This window comes from Oryzias latipes, chromosome 6, assembly GCF_002234675.1.
Source record: "Oryzias latipes chromosome 6, ASM223467v1".
Lineage (NCBI taxonomy): Eukaryota > Metazoa > Chordata > Actinopteri > Beloniformes > Adrianichthyidae > Oryzias > Oryzias latipes.
Window position 1 is genome coordinate 8111668 of NC_019864.2, and position 21391 is coordinate 8133058.

Here is a 21391-nt window from a genome sequence, read left to right on the forward strand (position 1 = left end):
GGGGGGGGGGGGGTACAGCGTACAACGGTTTCACGTTCCCGTTTAAAGTTATTTAGAGTATGGCTTTAATTTAATCTTGTGATGAAACTATTATTTCAAATTATTTTGAAAAATGACTGATCTTTATAAAATATGTTGTTACAAATCTGATGGATAAACGAGGATCAGACGGACTAATAAGAGCCTTATGTGGTCCCGAGTGCGCCATCTCATGGTCACATAAATAGATTAAAAAGAAAAGCTCAAAAACCAGTCAGTTTTCGACTGTTATATTCATAATTAGTGACTCGACCCACTAAAATTTGAGAAGGTAACTCATCAAAGATATTTTAAAGGCCTCCTTGCAAGGCCCCCGTAAATCGTTCAGCGGCAAAAAAAATAAATATTGCCATGGACTAATGACTTGAGGGTTTATTTCTGAACAAATACATTAAATCAACACCAATGTGTTTGTAATTTTATTATTAATAAATCAACCACGTTTTTCATGATCAGAACACAGCACATTCATAAATAGTCTTCGTAAAATGTTCATATTTATTATGTGTCATTCTCCGCGTTAAATAGAAGTAGTTCGCCTCCAGATCAGGTGGTGGCGGTAATGCGCCACTTTGTTTTCGTTTCAAGCGTTGTATGCATGCCCCCCCCCCCCTTTCTGGCAATACGCGTTTGAGGGAATATCAAAATAAAGTTCATCTTAAAAACGTGTTGTCATGGTTAACCCTGACGTCTGCTTTGATAAACATTTCTTTTTCGTTCCGTGGTAGTACAGGAAAAAATTTACCGGCCTTACAAAGGACTTTTCTGACGACTTTGGCAAAATTTGAAAAACGAGAACATCTAACGACAAAACACGGGGAAACGTCGTAGCTAACGACAGTAGCAAACACCCTAGCTAACGACAGTAGCTAACGACAGTAGCTATCGACAGTAGCTATCGACAGTAGCTATCGACAGTAGCTATCGACAGTAGCTATCGACAGTAGCTATCGACAGTAGCAACGGTTGCTAAGTCCTGACGACAAAGTGAGACGACCAAAGACATAGACAGTGGACACAAAAACAGATTTTTGGCACAAATGGAACCTCATACAAATGGAACCTCATACTGGCCAGACATTAAGGTCTTCAATTATTTGTGGATCCAGGTGAGTTTCATAAAAAATAGGGCACAGACAGATATAACAGTCAACAGATTTCCACACATCTGTCAGCATCAGATTTATGTTCTTGTTTGTCATAACATAAAAGTAGGCCAGACAGACCAGCTTATATTACTAACAATATTTTCATTATATTTTAACACTAAAAGTCTTAATTTGCTGTTCATAGATCACTGAAATGAGCAATTAAAACTTTTTCACAAATATTAGATTCAAAGAATAAACTAACCTCTCTTGCTCTGACACTTGAGTAAACCGCTGTGACTGGAATATTTCTTTTTTTTCTTCTTCTTTTTATTGAGTTTTTAACAAATTTTCAAAATAGACAACACTAACAGATTACAATAACAAATTGTGGAAAGAAAAAAAATAGAATAATGTAGAAAAAGAAATAAAGATAGGAAAAAAATGACCAAATTTAAATGTTTTTTTGGAAACTCATTAATAAAGGTGGACCAAACATGGAAAAATGTCCCTTCCCGTCCCTGCAGGGTGTACCGAATTTTTTCTTAATTTAGAAAAAACAAAATGTTTCTGATCCACTGGTTGTGTGTGGGGGGCTGTGTTTGCTTCCAATTTAAAAGTATGATTCTGCGTGCAACTAAGCATGTGAACTAAATTACCCTACGCTCCGATTTCTTTTTTAAAGTTTGGGGACGGGTGATTCCCAGAATTCCGACGAGGGGGTCCAACTTGACCGTCTGGTTTAACATTTTTAAAAGTGTCAGAGAAACATCAGTCCAAAAGTTTGACAGCTTAGAGCAACCCTAAAACATGTGAGACAAAGATGCTGGAGCCTGTCCACAGCGTAATCAAAGAGGGTCAACATCTAGGAATCTCGTACTCAGCCTAAGTCTGGTCCAGTGGAGCCTGTATAATATCTTAAACTGAATTAAACCGTGCCTGGCACAGATTGAGGTTGTGTGTGTGGAGCCTAAAGCTTGACCCCGTTGCTCTTCTGAAATATTTATTCCGAGCTCTTCCTGCCAGGCCTCCCTCAGGTGCTGCAAGGTGCTATGACCATTGAGGTGGCTCGGTTTATTGAACAAATGTGAGATTCCATCCAGTTTGGAAATTTCTCTGTGATCCAAAATGAGATATTTTAAGGTTAGAAGCCCAATAATAAAGCAGAAAATTTGGTAAGCCCAATCCTCCTAAGTATTTTGGTCTTTGTAGAAACTCACGTCAAATCCTAGTGACTTTCTTATTCCAAATGAACTCCAGTATTCTCTTTTTTCTTCTTTTTTGAAGAAAGATTTGCTTAGGTGGAGAGGAATAGATTGAAACAAAAACAAAAATTTGGGCAGCACTGTCATTTTAATCACCCCCACAGGACCGGCTAGAGAGAGTGGAAGAAGAGACCATTTCTCAAGGTCACTGGTGGTTTGTTCAACTAGTTTGGCGAAATTTTGGTTATAAAGTTCTTTTACTGCTGAGGTAACTGTAACTCCCAAGTATTTAAATTGGTATGAAATCCTGAAGGGAGGTCCAGATATATTGACACAGGTGTCATTAATTGGAAAATTTATACTTTTTTTTTTGCAAATATCTTTTTATTGTTTTTAAAACACAAGAACAAAGTAAGAAGCAGTGAAACAGCATATAATGAACAAAAATCCCCAAAAAAATGAAAAATTAGTACAAGAAGGTACGTAGAGTTGTCAGGTTGAAATTATCCTCCTATCCAGAATACTGATCACAGAGTTAACAATATGTCATAACCTTTCCTTGTTTTGTACATAAACCATTTTTCCCAGTCCTTCAGAAATCTGTCTTCCTTCATTCTTAGTTTGTATGTAAGTCTCTCCATGGTTTGGATTTCTTCCACAATATACATCCATTGTTTGTGTGTTGGGGCGTCAGCCTTCTGCCAGTTCTTAGTTATGGCTTTCTTTGCTGCCACAAGAAGAACTTTTACTAGGTTTTGGTCAGATTTATGTACTGTTTTCTCTAAGTAACCCAGATACATCACAAGACAGGTTCGGGGTATCTTATACCTGAGTGTTTCACATATAGTAAAGTGGATGGTTTCCCAGAAGGGCTTTATTTTCTCACATTCCCAGAAAATATGTGTCTGATTTGAGTCCTCATCCATGCAAGTTCTCCAGCAGAGTTGCTGAGTTTTAATTAGTTTGCCCTTGATTTGTAGTGTTAGAAAATATCTTATTTGGTTTTTCCAGGCAAATTCTCGCCATTTCAGTGACTGCGTTGTGGTTTGGTGAACTTTCCACATATCATCCCACATCTCCTCTGAGATTTTTTCTCTCAAATCTTTTTCCCATTTTGCTTTGACATATAGAGTTGACCCCATTTTTGAATCCATAAGGTGCTTATATAGAACTGATATAATCTTGGGAATATTTTCACTGTAGGCCTGTATAAATGTTTTAATTATTGGGTGTATTTTGTGTTCCTCTGTTTTGATTTGCTTTTCATAGTAGTCTCGCATTTGCATATATCTGAATAGGTCCTGATTTATTAGACCATATGTGTCCTTAAGTTCCTGAAATTCTCTCATTTCACCTTTCTTTATTATTTTGCACATGGCCGTAATACCCTTTTCAGCCCATTGTTTAAATCTGTGGTCAAATTGTGCAGGTCTAAATTTGTCGTCATATGCTGTCCATTTCAGTAATCTGATTTCTTTACCTAATTTTAATTGTTTTATAACATAATACCAGTTCTCAAGAGTAAATAATGTTATTGGATTTATATCTAAATGCTCTTTAGCAGTGGCTGGGACCCCGTTTTCCCCCATACATGTTTGAATTGGGAATCTGGGTGTGAAAAGTTCTATATCTTTCCATCGGGCAACATACTCTGTATTACACCAGTATACTAAGCGATGTATTTGGGCAGCTCTAAAGTATTCTTTTAGATTAGGTAAGGCTCTTCCCCCCTTTATAATGGGTAGTTGTAAAGTGTGGTATCGTATTCTTGGTCGTTTTCCTTCCCATATAAATCTTGAAGTAAGTTTATCCCATTTTTGGAATTGGGATTGTGGGATCTCTACTGGTAAAGCTAGAAAGAGGTAAAGGAGGCGTGGTAGTATATTCATTTTTATAACATTTATTCTTTCACTTAATCCTAGTGTGTATGTGGACCATCTTTCTATGTCTTTTCTGATATTGATATTTATACATTCATAGTTATTTTGATATAGTTTTCCTGGGTCTTTAGGTATATTCACCCCCAAGTACTCAATTGATTTGGCATCCCATTTTATCTTCCATTTCTTTAAACCTTGATATGTAACGCAATTAAACATGAGTGTCTGAGTTTTATTTATATTTATTTTGTATCCTGAGCTTTGACCAAATCTATCAAAAATCTTCATCAAATTACCAAATGATTTGACTGGATCTGATAAATAGATCATAATGTCGTCCGCGAACAGGCCTATAATATGTTCCTGTCCACCGATGTCTACTCCTGTTATCCTTGTGTCTTGCCTCACCATTTGGGCTAATGGTTCGATATAAAGGGCAAAGAGTACAGGGCTAAGGCAACAGCCCTGTCTAGTCCCCCTTCCGAGACTGAATCTATTTGTGAGGGACCCGTTAATTTTGATTCTACCTGTTGGTTTGTAGTAGAGAGCACTGATACACTTAATTGACTTTTCATTGAACCCAAATTTCTCCAATGTTAAATATAGAAATTCCCAATTGACTCTATCAAATGCCTTTTCGGCATCTAAACTTATTAAGGCAGCTGATAATTTTTTTTTATGTATACTGTTTATGATGTGAAGTGTTCTCCTTATATTATCATGTGTTTGTCTACCTTTGACGAATCCGGTTTGGTCCTCATCTATTAAGTCTGATATAAATGATTGGAGTCTATTTGAAATTATAGAGGTGTATATTTTATAGTCAACATTTAATATAGAAATTGGTCTGTAGTTTTGACAATGTTCCTTGTCCTTTAATGGCTTAGGAAGTACTGTAATGACTGCCTCCTTCCAGGAGGGTGGAGTTTGTCCACTTGATAAAATCCAATTGAAAGTGGAGTGAAGCAGTGGAATAATTATTTCTTCGAATTCTTTATACCATTCTGATGGAAAGCCATCACTCCCAGGTGCCTTGTTTGATTTCAGCTTGCCAATTACTTTTTTAATTTCTTCCGTGGAAATTTCTGCTGTCATGAGATCATTTTGTGTCGTTCCTATTGAAGGTAGGTCTAATGAGTCTAGTAAGGTTTGCATCTCCTCTTGTTTTGCAGTCATTGGCTCAGTGTATAAATCTTCATAATAGTCCCTGAATATATTCTCAATTTCTTCTGGATTACATTTTAATTGATTTGTTTTAGGGTCTCGAATTTTATTAATGTTTAGTTCTACTTGTCTTTCCCGTATTCGTCGAGCCAACAGCCTTGTGGCTTTGGGGCCTGAGTCGTAATAGTTCTGTTGTAAGTATCTTATTCTTGCTTCGGTCTCATTTTGAAGTATGTCATTAATCTTCTTTTTTGTTTCACTGATTAGCTGTCTTGTTGTTTGGTTTGCGTTGTCTTTAAAGGCTTGTTCCATTTCTTTCAGGTCTGAGGTAAGTGTCTCATATTGTTTTACTCTCTTTTTTCATCTGACTTCCAATTGCAATAAATCTCCCTCGTATCACTGCTTTTAGCGCATCCCATATAATAGCTGGATTTGATTCCCCATTATTGTTTAATTCAAGATAATTTTGTATATCTTTTTTAATTTGTTTGGTCACTGTTTTATTGTTTAAAAATCCTGCGTTCAGCCTCCATAGAGTATTTCTTTGCCTGCCCTTAAGTCTAATTTTTAAATAAATGGCATTGTGGTCTGATACATCAGCTACTCCAATGTAACAGCCCATTATTGTGCTCATGTGCTCTTTCTGCATGAAGAAATAATCAATCCTGGAATAGACAGAATGAGTTTCCGAGTAGTGGCTGTATTCTTTTTGTAGAGGGTGGAGATCTCTCCACACATCAATAAATCCCATTGATTTCCACATATTTTTAACAAATTTTGAGGTTGGTTTCTTATTTCTATTCTTACTGGTTGTGTCTAGATTATAGTCCATAATCACATTTAAATCCCCTCCACAGATACATATACCTTCAGCTTCAATTGCAATAGTGTCAAACAAAAGTTTGAAAAATTCTTTAGTACTTTCTGGTGGAGCATAGACATTTACCAGCGTTATTGTTACCTGGTCAATTACTCCTTTAATTATAATAAATCGCCCTTCTTTATCTTTAACCTCCCTTTTACATGTAAATTGAACCGTGTTTGCTATAAATATTGCTACTCCTCGTTTACGTGGATTGGTGTGTGAGCTATAGAAAGCGTTCTTGAATCCAAACCTTTTCAATTTTTCGTGTTCTGCACTTGTCAAATGGGTCTCTTGCAGGAAGTTTATATGCTTTTTTTCTTTCTTTAGTTTAGTCATAATTCTGGCCCTTTTAACTGGGTTTCCCAAACCATTTACATTTAGAGACAGGAGGTGGTATTCATTTCTTTTAGTATCCATAAATGGTTATAGAGTCTTTTACAAAATAATATTCGTTCTGCAGGTTTCTAGATGTACCTTCTTCAACCAATAACTGGAACAAAAGTTTAGAACACATTTTAACTATATACATGAACAGATGCTTCCATGAAGGAAAGTCGACAACAATAGTAGTATTAAGTCGGCTCCCTTCTTGTTTTAAGGGGTAAGACCTCACAAAGAGAGAGGGCCCCTTGCTAGTGATGAGATTCATCCCGTACCGGATTAGTTTACCCATCCTAGTTCGCACAACAAATTCACATTCCCACATAACCAACATTTGTCGGGTTTAATACCCATCAAGGCAAAGCATATTAACAAGTCATATTCTAATTTAGATTTCAACTATAATTATTCACTTAAAAGTTTTCTTTTTCTTTTTTTATTACTCATCCTTCGTTTGTGTTCTTGTGCTGAAATTCCTGGAGCTGTGCGCGTGCTCGTCTGGCCGCTTGTCCTGGTCTCTCTTTCCTGCTCGGTTTCCATGTAGCGACTCCAGTTGACAGTAGTTTCTCCGCCTGAGCAAATTCCTTGGGGTGTCCCACCGGGTCTTCCACCTCGTATCCTCTCTTCCTCAGATCGTTGGTCGCGTCATCGGCGTCCGCGTATGTTACAACTCCGCCCGGCCAGTGCACGTGCATTTTGTTAAAGGGAGTTTGGAAGCGGATTCCTTCTCTCTTTAAAACCTTTTTGATGTTTATGTATGCTTTGCGTTGTTGCAGAATGCTCTCCGCGTAGTCATGATCGAAAAAGATCCTTTTCTCTCCGTACATGACGATCTTTTTGTCCCATGCTTTTTTGAGTATCATGTCTTTTACGGTGAATTGTTGAAAGCATATTACAATAGACCGTGGAGGATGACTTGCCTTTGGCTTTGGAGCCATCGCTCGATGCGCTCTCTGAATCTGGAGATCCATGTTTAGTGAAAACTCCTCTTTGAGCCATTTGTCAATAAAAGCAGTCATCGAATTTTCTGTCGCCTCCGCCTCCTCTTTGATTCCGTAGATGCGTAGGTTATTCCGCCTTGATCTCGATTCCAGGTCATCCAACTTTTCTTTCATCTTTTTGTGATCTTTCATTAAATCACACAGCACACTATTTGCATCACGGCTCCACACTTCCATCTCCTCCATCCGCGCCGCAGCTGCGTTTATCTTCTCTTGTTGTTCGTTCATCTTCGTTGATATTTTGGACAGCTTTTGATTGATGTCCTCCCTGAATTCGGATAATTTGTCGCTCATTTGAGCCGTGATGTCTTCTTTGAATGTTTTCAAGTCAGCCTTCATTTCGCTATGCAAACTCTGGATTTGTTTGCTAATGCTGTTTAGGCTGCTCTGAAAGTTAGCCATGTCAGCGTCTGGTGCTAGCATGCCTTTCTTCTCGATGTCTTTGTCTTCTTTGCCTTGTGTGTTTGGGTTCTACTTCTTTTTTGAAAGACCCCCGCTCATATTCTTGCTTTCTATTCCTTGTACTGTCGTGTTCCTCGCGTTTTTTGGCGGAGTTTCTTCTTATTTTGGAGTTGGTTAGTGGGAGCCGTCTTTTCACGCGTCCATGTGCTGCAACGGTCACCCGGAAGTCGAAAATTTATACTTTTATTTATATTTATCTTATAGCCAGAAACGGATCCAAAGAATTCTAGTTTTCTCCTTGTGCTTGGAATACAAATGCTAGGATTTAAGATGTATAACAGCAGATCGTCAGCATAAAGTGAAACTTTATGTTCGCATTTAGCTCTTACAATGCCTGTATAGTCCCCTAAAGTGCGTAAAGAGATTGCAAGTGGCTCAATTGCAATAGCAAAAAGTAAAGGAGATAATGGGCAGCCCTTTCTTGTCGACCTGCAAAGTGGATAGTACTCTGATCTATAGCCATTCGTTCGAATAGAGGCGATTGGAAAGGCATATAATATCTTGACCCAGGAGATGAAACTGTGTCCTAAACCAAATTTTGAAAGGGCAAAGAAGAGGTAAGACCACTCCACCCCATCAAAGGCATTCTCCCCATCCAATGAGATGAGTAAGTCAGGTGTGGGCTTTTCACCTCTTGTAAAGATGATATTAAAGAGACGACGAAGGTAATGAGATAGCTGTCTATTTTTAATGAAACCATTTTGATCAGCATGGATAATTGTAGGTAGCACTGACTCTAATCTCTTAATATTTTTGCCAGAATTTTAGTATCAACATTTAAAAGGCTTATGGGTCTGTGGAGGACACAGATGTAGGATCCTTGTCTTTTTTATGGATCACAGATATTGTTGCCTGATAAAAAATTTGATGGAGCCTACCAAGGCATAGAGATTCATTATATACCTGCAACAACACCGGAGCAAACCTATCAATAAAAGATTTATAAAATTCAACAGTAGAACCATCAGGTCCTGGAGCTTTAGAGTTCTGAAGGTCTTTAATAACTTGTTTTACTTCCTCCAATGTAACTGAGCTCTCCAACTCTGTTTTATTCCTTTGACTAATTGAAGGAATAAAAAATTGTTTACAAGGTTTGCATCTTCAACTTCAGATGAGTACGACTGATATATTTCAAACATTCCTCCACATTTTTGGAATTTTTAACATAATGTTGTTGTCAATCTCTTATGCCAAGAGTTTTCTCTGGCCTTGTGAGCTCAGATTACTTTGCTGACAGCATTCAGCTTTAGACCGAGACAAAATCAGTTATGATCATATGAACCCAGCAAGATATGAAACGATGAGACATTTGTCTGCAGTGCTTAAGCATTTTTTTTAACAAAGATAAGCACTTTTAAAATGTAAACAAAAATTTTTTAAAAACTTGGTCATTTACTTTGTTTTTGTTGAGAAATACCGAAATCTCAAGAAAAATCTTAATCTTAACTACATCAGAAAAATAATCAGTATTTTACTGATTAATGAAAAACAGAAACATGATTTCACATGATCGGCTGGCACGTCATAAGGATTTTTCCTTTTTTCAAACCCATCGAACCCTGTGGGGTTCAAGCGATAAGTGTGCGCTCCTTCTGCACAGCCTGACTGTTAGAAATGAGGAAATTAGACAATCAGGTCTTATAACACTATTGCGCTCACTTAAGATGCTGCCGTTCCCGTCTTCGACCTTCAATGAGTCCGGACAACCCAAAAACCCGCAGCATGCATGCGGGTCAACCCCCATATGGGTCATGTGACTAAGGCATTATCTAGAAATAAAAAAATATCAGCTGGTCTGTGATACTTAACATTATTCAATTATTACAAAAACCTTTCATCAATGTGTGCCTCAGGCAGTTGAGCAGGTCGGCCAAAGATCAATGGGTCTGCGGTTCGATCCCCGCTCCCCCTAGTCGACTGTCGTTGTGTCCTTGGGCAAGACATTTCACCAGTGTGGCTCCACTGGCGTGTGAATGTGCATGAATGTCCCGGTGATGATCAGGGGGCGCCGTAGGCGCAAACTGGCAGCCACGCCTCTGTCAGTCAGCCCCAGGGCAGCTGTGGCTACATCAGTAGTTACATCACCAAGTGTGAATGAGGAGTGATTCAATAATAGAATGTAAGCGCTTTTAGCGTCTCGAAAACCGCAGATAAATCCAATCCAATATTAATATTAATAAAGCAGCAGAGTCATTGAGCTGAATGCTGAATTTCACTCAAGGCTCAGATGAGCATGTCAGCAGCTAAAGGTGTAAGTTTGTACCAACACTTTTTGTCAGATAGTCCAACAGCAGTTACATTCACTCAAGATACCTTTGTGAAATAAATGCTGCTTGGAAAAAATTGACCACAATCATCATTGTGAAGTTTTGTCTTTGGTTGTCATAAAAAAAAACTTTTTTTTTTGTACTTTTCAGTCCTTTGTTTAATGACGGTTTGAAGAGAGAAATGGCCACAGACCAGCTAGGTTCCTTTTTTGGTTGCTGATGGTGTCGTCATTTTTGTTTAAGAACAGTGATTCCACACAATGGTTCCTCTCTGTGCTTCTGAGTGAGAGTTACTCATCTGTCAATATGAAACATGTTTATGTTCACAGACAGGACAAAAGGTTGAACCTTAAACTGATTTGCATCTAAGCTATCAATAGTGTTTCACAAACCAACCCTAACTTTCAAATGTAAAAGAAATAGCTACAGGTAGTTATGTACAAGAAAAAAAGCCTAATGCCAAAATCTAATTGCCCACAAGTTCATATTTGAACACATATTCTGTCATAAATAATGCTCTTATGTGTTTTGAAAGCTGGGGAATATGATTAACTTATGGAAATACAAAGATTGATTTCTACCGACTTAATTCAAGTCGAAAGTGCTGCAGTCATGGATTTGTTTGAGTAGATCTTGCAGAAAACAGTGAGCTCATGCATCAGCATATAACATGATCATGACTTTAATGGCTTGTGTACACAGAGCCACTCCCATTAGAACAACCATTAGTGCATTTGACACAAGCAGGATTTTCTACACAGTTTGAACAAAGCTTTGTCAATAATAAAAGTGCAAATGAGAAGTTTTGAAGTTAATATCGGGGTAAATGACTGCACAGAAGGTGAATCAACAACTTCTTTCAGATAGGAAGTGACCTAATAGCTAGTCAACCAGTACTTCCTGAAATACAGTTACATCTATATAGTTTCATGAACCAAAATAAATAAATCACGCACACCTGAATAAATGTGTTCGATGCAACAACCAGGTCAAGATTTATTACAATATTTCTTAAAAACACCAATAGAGATCAGTTTAAATTTGAAGTTTTCAAGTGTACAAACTAGTTCAAAGGTGGAAGTTTTTTTTATTCTACCTTTAGAGTGTAAAATCATTTCATCAGAAACAAATATGCATTGTCTTATACTTGGGTATAAGATGTAATTACATTATGATATGTGAGAGATGATCCATTTGTATAATTCATCATTATTATTTGTAAAATAAATATTTTGTAGGTCATGCAGGCTGTGCTGTAAAAAAACAGCCGGTCCCTGGTGAGCCAGTGAAGGGGTCATACACACAACTTCTTTAGATAAATAAAAGATTTCCTAAAGAACATAACGGGAGCAAGAAAAAAACAGGAAATTAGCTTTTTTCCTACTCAGAAATGCAATTTGAACTTAATTTTCCTTTTATATGTCCTCCATCATGAAAGAACTGTCAAAAGAACATGTTAAAAACACCAAAAACCCAGTTAAATCGGAGTGAGTCTTCCTTTAGGCATCAGAGGAAAGGAAAAATATATATGAGTTACAAATGCAAAAGAGTCTCAGAAGAAAGAAAAATCCCCCCAAAATATGGATGAAGGATACTACAAAACTGATGGATAATGTCCTTGCAATCACATTTCTGCATGAAAATTCCAATTATAGTGTGTGTGGTGTGTGTGTGTGTGCCTGCATAACAGGAATACCAGTTGTAGTTACACACTGTAAACTAAATAATTACTTGTCTTGGACTAATTGATCAGCATAATTATTGTATAAGTACACATATGCTGACAGATTTCTCTTTTTTTCGAGAGTAAATGGTCGATGTCAGACCTGTACAACTATCATTATAAGAATACACCCGCATTCTCAAAAAACATTTGAGGCGTTAACTACGTTTGCAAAATAAAAAAAATATCCAGAAAAGGGAAGTTTTCTTTTAAACATGTACAGTTTAGAGAAGAAAACTGGTAACAACAACCAACAGACTGTTCTTCCTCTTCTCTCTTTAGCTTACCTTTAAATATTGGACAGTGGAATTGAATAAAGAAAACAACAACCACAAAATGCTCATTCAGCTTTGACTGGTCAGCTCCACAGGCTCTGGCATGCATAGAGGCCCATCAAAAACAGTTATAGTGGGAAGCATCATAAATTTAAATTAAGTGCATAATTTATTTAAAAGTTAGTAAACTTTCCACAATAAAGCAGTAGCAACGATCACTATTATTCTCTGCTTGCAGCCATTGTTGGCCTACATAAGGTCTAAGGGAAAAGAACAGTAAGACAAAAGAAAGTTATTTCATGGGACATTTCAAGGAAAACAAAGAATCTCTGTTTAGAATTCAGAGGTGGAGCAGTTCCAACAAATGTGGAAGACTGTGGTTTGAAGTCTACTTTCATTTCAATGTTCTGCTCCAGTAAAAACAAGTCTATGCAAACAAACAGCCTCCATGGTTTTTCTTAGTGTAGCTGTTGATGTGCTTCTCCTAAAAAGATGCTATTTTTGTCAAACAGACAATGTCAAAGTATTGTTTAAAATGACGTTTCTAGGCATAAATTACAGTAAAATACGCTTTTGACTTAAGAGCTGAAAAATGAGGACTGACTTAGGATAGATGCGTAAGAGGATTAAGTAACAGCTCAAACTGTAACGCTTCGCATTGATCATAACTGAGCAGAAAGAGAGCAGCATCTGCTTGGCCTGTCTGTAACTGGAGTTGTCACGGTGACTTGTACGGGCCACTTGTTAGATTAGTCGGTTGCTGCTGCAGGGTGCAGCTGACCTGCACCGACTTGTTCCCCTTTCTGACGATATGCAACGTGAACAAGGGGAGCAGGCAGGCACAAACCTAATGACCTTACAAGAACAAAGACTGCAGGCATTTTGAAAATAGTGGAATGAAACAGAAAATACAGAGCTGAAGTGATTTGAATGACATCACAGTGTTTTTCCTCTAAACATACACAAAGACAACAGTAATCAAGATGTTCTTGATTTATATTAAAAAAAAGAAAATACCAATGTATCTCAGACAAACACTTATGAAACTTGCTGGACCAGTCCATCTAAACTAAATTAGGCGGATATGTTTGGAGCCTATAATTCAGCTCTAATCCACTGTAATAATTCCAATTGTTTATAAATTCTGGCCTGTATTTGTATTGTAGAAAAATGCTACATCATGTAAGACTGTTCATAAACTTAACTTAGAACATAAAACATGCCACAAAAAACAATTGTTCATTGATGACATATCTAAAAACAATGAGCAGGAAATGGGTGTGAAAAGAAAGAAACTGAAATACAGTGTTAAGCAGGACTTTCTGGAGCCCCTAATACACAAAGTGGTCCTTAATGCGGTAAAGATTTATTACAAACTGGCTCACTAATGCAATCATTTTAGAATCTGTACAACTGTTGTATCTTTTCTTCCTACAGTATCTTAATTTGGCCAAATGAGGTAAAATAATAAAGTAAAACAGACTTGGGAGCATATAACGTTTTAACAGCAGCCATCAGAAGGTGAAGTTCCTGTTTGGAGAACCAGAAAGAACCTGATGGGCGACTTATCAGCTGGTCTGTTATTTATCCACTTTATTATCTTTATAACATTTGCATTGCAGGTAATGGCTGGAAAAATATGGAAGAAGTTTACAGTGGGGCAAAAAAGTATTTAGTCAGCCACCAACAGTGCAAGTTCTCCCACTTAAAAAGATGAGAGAGGCCTGTAATTTTCATCATAGGTATACCTCAACTATGAGAGACAAAATGAGAAAAACAAAATCCAGAAAATAACTGTCAGATTTTTTGACCTGAGCAGAGAATGAAAGTTTTTATTTTAAAGCATGACATGTAAAAACTCTGCTTGGATGTTGGATCTTAGCATTACTTAAATGTTTGGCTGGAAGTCCTCAGCTCAGGGCTACAGGCCAAATGACAGATGGCAGTTCAGTTACAGTGGAAAAAACAGACAACAATATCAGATGTCCCTTGCCCGCGGCACTGTCCCAAATAAGCTCTAAATATGCGCAAGCAAAACACTTTCATCTGACACGGCAAAAATCATTCTTCACAAAGTGTGGTTAAAATGAAAAGTTTGGTTGACAGTGGCAGGTATAAAAATGTAACAACCAGGAGTAAATACTGCATTGGTGGATAACAATCTCAGAGACACGTTCTATTGTTTTCGCAATTCACTAAAGAGGTATTGCATATGAGTAGAGGATCCAGTATTGATGTTCTGACTAGACCTCACTCACATTAACCTTGTGACTTTGAAAAGCTGTGGCTCCATTTCCTGATTAATTCTGCATGCATAACTGACAGCATGTTTAAGCAGGGTGGGAGACATATAAAAGTAACTAAGGCCTAAGCCACATGCACCAGTATGGCTCCACCCACAGTAAGGGTGCTATGAGTTTTTAGCTAGTTGGGCTCATATTTGGGCCCAGGATTCCAGGTGTGTCTTGAGGCTTGTGTGGCCACCTTAAGGCAGGGCTCCAGACTGCGACCAATTGCTCGCATTTTGCGACCAAAATTTGAGAGTGTGCGACTGAATTTTACATCCAGTCGCACATGTGCGACAGGTAAATTTGCCTCCCCCACCCTCCATATTTTTTATACATTAAACGTGGAAGGGGCACGTCAATGATCAATGAAATAATCTGAGACGCGAGCGCACACACACGCAGGCAGACACACACACTCGCGCACATACTCATGAAACGCGAGCACACACTCTCGCGTGATACCTGTCTGTGAGCCGGCCACTGCGTGTGAGAAGAGTAAGTCACTGTAAGTGGCTAAAATATGTGGAGGGGCGGGGCCTAGAGATATTCGCGCGCGCGTAAACATCTGTGGGAAGGAAACGGAGACAAATATAGTCACAACCTGATATGTGCGTCTGAGCTATGAGCAAGCGAACCATTGATTCATTCTTCCGACCTGCGGCTAATGTAAAGCAGGGGTCTCAAATTCGTGGCCCGCGGGCTATTTGCGGCCCCCAAGATGATATTTTGCGGCCCCCTGATTAATATGAAAATTTAATGTAACTGCAGCCCGCCAGTTTTAATGAATGACACTTTTTCATTGTCGTGCACGGAGATGACCAACCAATCACAGTGGTGTAAATTACTCTTGGGGGCGGGACAATGACAGGGCTTGAAAGCAGGACACCTGACAGCCCCCTCCCCGGACCACACTAAGGAGTTCCTTACTTTCCTTTAGAACGTATTTATTCGCTCCTAATTTTCTAAATACATGCAGTCCGTGCTGAACTTTTCTCTGGGTCTCACAGACCCGGAGGAAGGTTTAGTGTTTTGGTTACGGTTACGGCGGCGCATCAAACAGTTATGCACGGCCGTTACGGCAGCACACCGCTCCCGCGGGAGTCGGGTCAGCTGAGGAGAATAAATGTCCCACACCTACATGCGTGACAGCTAACGGGGATTGAACTTTAAACACGTGCGGGCAAAAACAACATTAGTTTTAGACACACTGAAAATACGTGGGGAAAATGCAACGATAGACGTGTTTGAGATGAACCGGCACCTCACCTGGATCGTTGGGGAGACCAACGATGATTGACAGTTGATGTTGGAGCAAAAACAAAAATATATGTCTCACACCAGGTGATCTGCGCAGCGTTGAGTTCACCTGGGTGATCTCAAACACGCTTATTGTGCATCTTGGCTGCACCTATTTGGTGTCACAAAGATAAATTTCCATCAGTTTTCTTTACTCATTTGTACTGTCGTGACAGCGATGCTGCTGTCAGTTTACCTTGTTGTTGCATTTTCAAAAGTGGAGATTAAAATGTGACACTGAATTAGAAACAGCACATTGTAATTTCTGCATCTATTATTAAAGTATTTATTAGTAATACAGTGGAAATTAGTAGATTTGGTTAGCATGTTGATTTACGGTATGCGCCCCTAAATTTTCTGGTTGTGCCCCTAAAATTTTCAGTTAGGGGCCACTGTGCTCCTAGTGAAAAAAGTTAGTCTGGAGCCCTGCCTTAAGGGATGTCCTAAAAATAGAACATACCATTGTCACGCGTGTGCTAAATGTATTGAGAAGTATTTTTAAGGATAATTTAAGTTGTAAGCACTTATGACTGCAGGTGAAGCTGTCATCTTGGGCCTTAACATCACACTCTAGTCGTTAGTAAGGTGCATGTGCTGACTTCTTACTGACCGCATGCAAACGCTACACGCACAGGGTATGGAGGTGATACGCAAGGCCCCAAAGGGCACCTGTAAGATGCCACTATGATTGTCTAATTCCTTTTTTGTTTAATTTCCAACAGTCAGGCTGCGTGCAAAGACTGTTAAATGGGCACGCAATTTTCATTTGAACAGCCCTAACAGGCCGTTTGCACTGTGCGTAAGGTTCAGTGGGGGTTGAAAAAAAAACAAGAAAAACTCTGTTCACTGTTCTGGGGGAAACATTTTATTAGTGTTCTCCAACACTCCCTGCACCCCGCGCCTCTCACTCCCTCTTGCGCTGCACGTGCTCCCTCGTCTTACACACACCTGCGTGGTTTCAGCAGCACATCCTCGTTCTACAACAGAAGTTTCCGTCTCGCGAAGACATACGACAAATTTACTGCGTTCTAATTATTAATTTCCATTGAATTCATTTCCATTACAAGCTGCGTGCGTTCTTGAGTACGGGACACGGCCGCCCGCCAGAGGATTTTGTGTTGGCGGGTGCTTATTACTGTTCTCCTTCACTCCCCAACACCAAACACGAACTGTTAGAGTGTGATGAATATCACTACATGTTTTGTTTGGGAACTATTTTGTGCAGCGCAAAGTTACAGGTCTGTATAAATAAAGGCAGAGCCTCCTACCCTGCGATCTTAATGGGTGTCAGGCTTCATGGCAACCGGAAAGGTGACAAAGTGTCTGCAGTCTGTTTATTACTGGGCAATATATATAATATTCTGAGAAGATGTCTGTAACAGAGAGTACAGGTGAAGCCTCGCGTGCAGCTCCAGAGCACTCCGCTGCAGAAGAATCAACACGCACCCCCAACACACCTGTGTGAGCTCCTTCCTCCTACACATGCAGCACGCGCAGACACATACATACATACATTTAGTCATTCTACAACACCTATATAGTTAGTTCACCCAATCACACACACATGCAGACTGTGCTCAGCCTTTTTTTGCTGGGACCTGCGTAAAGGTTGTCGCCCTTAGCCATGTCAACTGGTAAGGGCAGTTGCAACCAAGTCAAAATGCTGCCAAAAACAAGGGTGGCAGTCATCAGCCCCATTGTAGCTAAACATTTGTATTTGATTGTTTATCTTAACAGCCAGTGAACAGTTAGATATTCAAGCTTTACTGTTGTTGTGTTCTTACCTGATTGCTGGGTTTGTGCTGGGACGATGTCTCCGAGATGTTGAGCGAGTGACTCCGGGTGACAGATGCTCCTGTCGATGCTCTCCTGTGCTGTGAGTGAACTGCAAGTGACACGTTTGCCTCTGGAGGGGGGCTGCTTCTACTAGTATTCCCTTTAGACTCAAGGACCGCATCCCACGGGTCTCCTGCAGTAACTGCTGATATCAGCATAGGTCCTTCTGATGCCAGAGATGCCTCCTCATTCTCAGCTTTGCGCTTTGTGAGAGGGTCCAGATCGAGCCAGTCAAAGTTGCTGGTGTTAGAGGGTTCTGTCACCACTGGCTGTGGGGTTGGTGGGTTAGGTGCCAGAGAAGCTGCTCCTGCTTTTGAAGAATCCAAGCCGGTGCTGGTTGATCTGCCATTCTTCAAGTATTCTGAGGTGCTGGCAATTTTGTGAAACAACTTGGCCATCTCTGGGTCTACAGTTGGCTGTGGGAAGACCATAGCGGCAGCAGGTTGGATGGGAGTGAAGGGTATGAAAGTTGCCTGCTGTCCTGGTGGAGCCATGAAAGGTGACATTGCTGGAGTGAAACCATTTTGAAATGTACCTGGTTTGGGAAACGGGGCTGAGGGGAACAATGGGGTAGGCTGGTGGGATGGAGTGGAACCACTGGAACTAGATGGGGTGGACAGAACAGATCTCCACTGGCCACTCTGAAAGTGCGAGGAACTACAGGCATTGACACCAGGGTAGGATGCACTAAGGTTAAATCCCAGCAGTGATGAAGGCCGGGACACTATGCTGTCAGTATCAAAGTTTTCATAAATTAGAATGTCTTCAAGCTCTTCGTTGGTTAACTTGTGCACGTCAATATCCCTGAACTTATCCTGCTCTGCTTGTCTCTTGGACTCTGAGAAGACAATGAGGTCCTTGTCTGGTTTACTAGTTGAGGAAGAAGGTTCAGGAGCAGCAGTGGAGGATTTAGATGGTTTTGATTTTAGGAAAGTTGACGATGCTGCTGGCAACGATGTTGACACTGAAGGAGTGTATTTCTTCTCCCTTTGCAGTTTAGCTAAAGCCTCTTCTTCCATACGGAGGGCTTCCTCTTTACCCACAACCCCCTTTGGCTGCGGGACATCCAGCTTGAACCCATTCCCACTTGGTGTTTGGGCCATTCTGTCAGGTGGAATGAGCCATAAGTACAACAGTTTTCAAGTGGGTCTGGCTCAACAATTTGAGAAGTAAATTTTCAAACACCTAAAAGAAAGAAAAAACATTTAAGTTCGTTGTTGTTTATTTAGTGAGCTTTTAGCAGCTTTTGGTCACACACATTGATTGTATATGACAACTGGACCGAGTGAATCAGTCAGTCAATTCAGTAGTCACTATTTCGGGATATGGACGCCGCCATGTTGGAGCCAGATGTTGTCAGTAAGCAATGATTGGTCTATGTCAGTCTGAGTCAACGTTTCTATGGCAACCACTCTCACCAATCAGTAATGAGCTTGTTGGAAGGACACACCTTGAAAGCGGGCTCTGGAAAATTTGTCAATGAGACATTTCAACTGTTCGCCGTGAGACCACATACCGTTAAAGCATCTGATTGGTCAGTTTTTAACTTAAATAACTTGTACTACAGAAAAAATATTTATAAATGGGATTTGCAAGAACATTAAAAAAAAAAAAAAGTAGCACATTCTGACAAATAGAATGACTGAGTAATAGCCTTCTATTTCTCAATAGAAGTCAATGGGATTTTGGCTTCTTGGAACCAGCAGGTACTTCCTATTTGGACATCCAGGGGGGGAAGAACATCCAGTTCAGTTCTGTTATACAATCAATGGTCACATATTCACAACAGAAAAAATTAACCCTACAACGCTTTAGATAAAAAAAAGTTACATTATCATTTTTGCCAGGAAATTTTTACTAGAGATAATAAACCCAACAAAAAGTACTTGTCATAAAAAATAGATCAATACATGACAACATATAATAAATTAGAGTGGTTTTCTTTCATTTTCAATTGTGTCATTTGTAAAAAAAATGAAAAAGAAAAACATAGGAAGTTCCTAAAAACATGCTCAAAAATGACTGAAAAGGTATGAAATGTGAGAACAAATAACTCCTAGAAAATAATAAAATGATACGAGAAACTTGGTCTTTGATCCACTCATTCCTGGGACATGTGAGACTTCCCTGGTGAAGGCACAAACTCGACACGCGACATACTGAAATTCATGTGAATAGTTAGAAATAAAGGATTTTTCCAACAACCTTCAGCTCATATCTCTCAGCTATTTGAGCTCAAACATAAAACTGTAACTACTTTTAAATTAATAAATAAACAAATAAATCACCAAACCACTAGTTTGCAAACCTAACTGCAACTTTTTTGCAACAACGTTGTGGTCTACCTTAAAAGCTTGTCATAAGACAGCTTTAGCATGTGGGAAGCTATATTCATGGTAAAACAAAAAGACATTGCAAAGGAGACGTTTTTGTGATTTAAAAAAAATTGACGGTGCCCTGTGAAAGCAACCATTCATGGAAAGATCACAGCCCCAGGGTTGACAGAGTTCCTTCTCTCACCAGGCGTCGCTGGCCTCTCCTGAGCCTCCTCTCCCATTGGAGGAGACTGTCTGTGCTGGGGCTCAAGCTAACCTAACACTATTGTACAGCTGAGGAATTTGGCATGCTAAACAGCCCCAAAGGGTCCCTTCTCTTCCTCCAGCCTTCTCTCCCTCTGCTGGCATCATGTTAGCACCATAGTCCAAGATGGTCTTATCAGCTGTGCAAGCATCAGCAGACAGTGACAAAATGTGGCAACATTCAAGCTCTCATCTAAAGACAGCTTAGTGCCGACTTCAGCAACAACACAGCTTGAGGAAATTATGACATGAAAAACGGTCACAGTCATTGTAGCTCCACGCTGTAACTGATTGCTCCATTCTTTGAAGAAATGTCTTGTGCTTTTACAAGAGATCTGGTTGTTGACGATTTTCCACACCATGTGTGATTTAATAGAGAAGTGCGGAACATTTAACCTCCTAGTTTTTAAAGGCCATAAATGTAACAGTCCTTTAACTTTTAACTATTTTAACTGCTACATTCTAAAACTCATACTGAACACTTATCACTAACCAGAAGCTACAACCAGACCCTTGTCGACATAGGAGGCAAACATCAAACATAAAAGGGCTCATCTGACTGATCAACAACGTAAACGGGTCCTTCCGATTGGTTAAATGCATAAAGGGATTTATTTCATTTGCTCAATATTTCAAGCCGCCATGAGTTTGTTTTAGCACATTTAAGGTAAACATTTATTGTGATTTTCGCCGTCTTTTGCGGTATGCATATTGCACAGCTTGATGTCGCGATAACGATACATTTGCAGTATATTGTGCAGGCCTAGTTTAAACCTAAATTTTTGGGGAAGTGTTTTGTTTTGATAGGATTCGTGTATTACAAAACAAAAAAACTAAAAATTCAGAAAACTTTTTATTTTATTTTGTAATAAGCAAGAAATAATAAAGACAAAACATTTGGTTGGATGATACTAAACCTGATGTTATGAAAATAAAAAGTAATATTAAATTTAGAACAACACAAGTTTTTGACACTTTAAATGCAAACATGCAAATATATGCAGTCGGGATGCTACGATTCGTATCAATAGTGTAACATATA

The 21391-nt window shown here is 39.3% G+C and overlaps 1 protein-coding gene across 1 annotated transcript in view; it reads right to left on the reverse strand.

Moving 5' to 3' along the window:
• The window catches only part of pik3c2a (phosphatidylinositol-4-phosphate 3-kinase catalytic subunit type 2 alpha), a 58753-nt gene that overhangs the window by 35124 nt on the left and 2238 nt on the right, over positions 1–21391 (reverse strand). The window contains exon 2 of the mRNA XM_011475791.3: positions 17719–18955. Coding sequence (XP_011474093.1) covers positions 17719–18873 — 1155 coding nt within the window. The 5' untranslated portion in view covers positions 18874–18955. The remainder of the gene's footprint in view (positions 1–17718; positions 18956–21391) is intronic.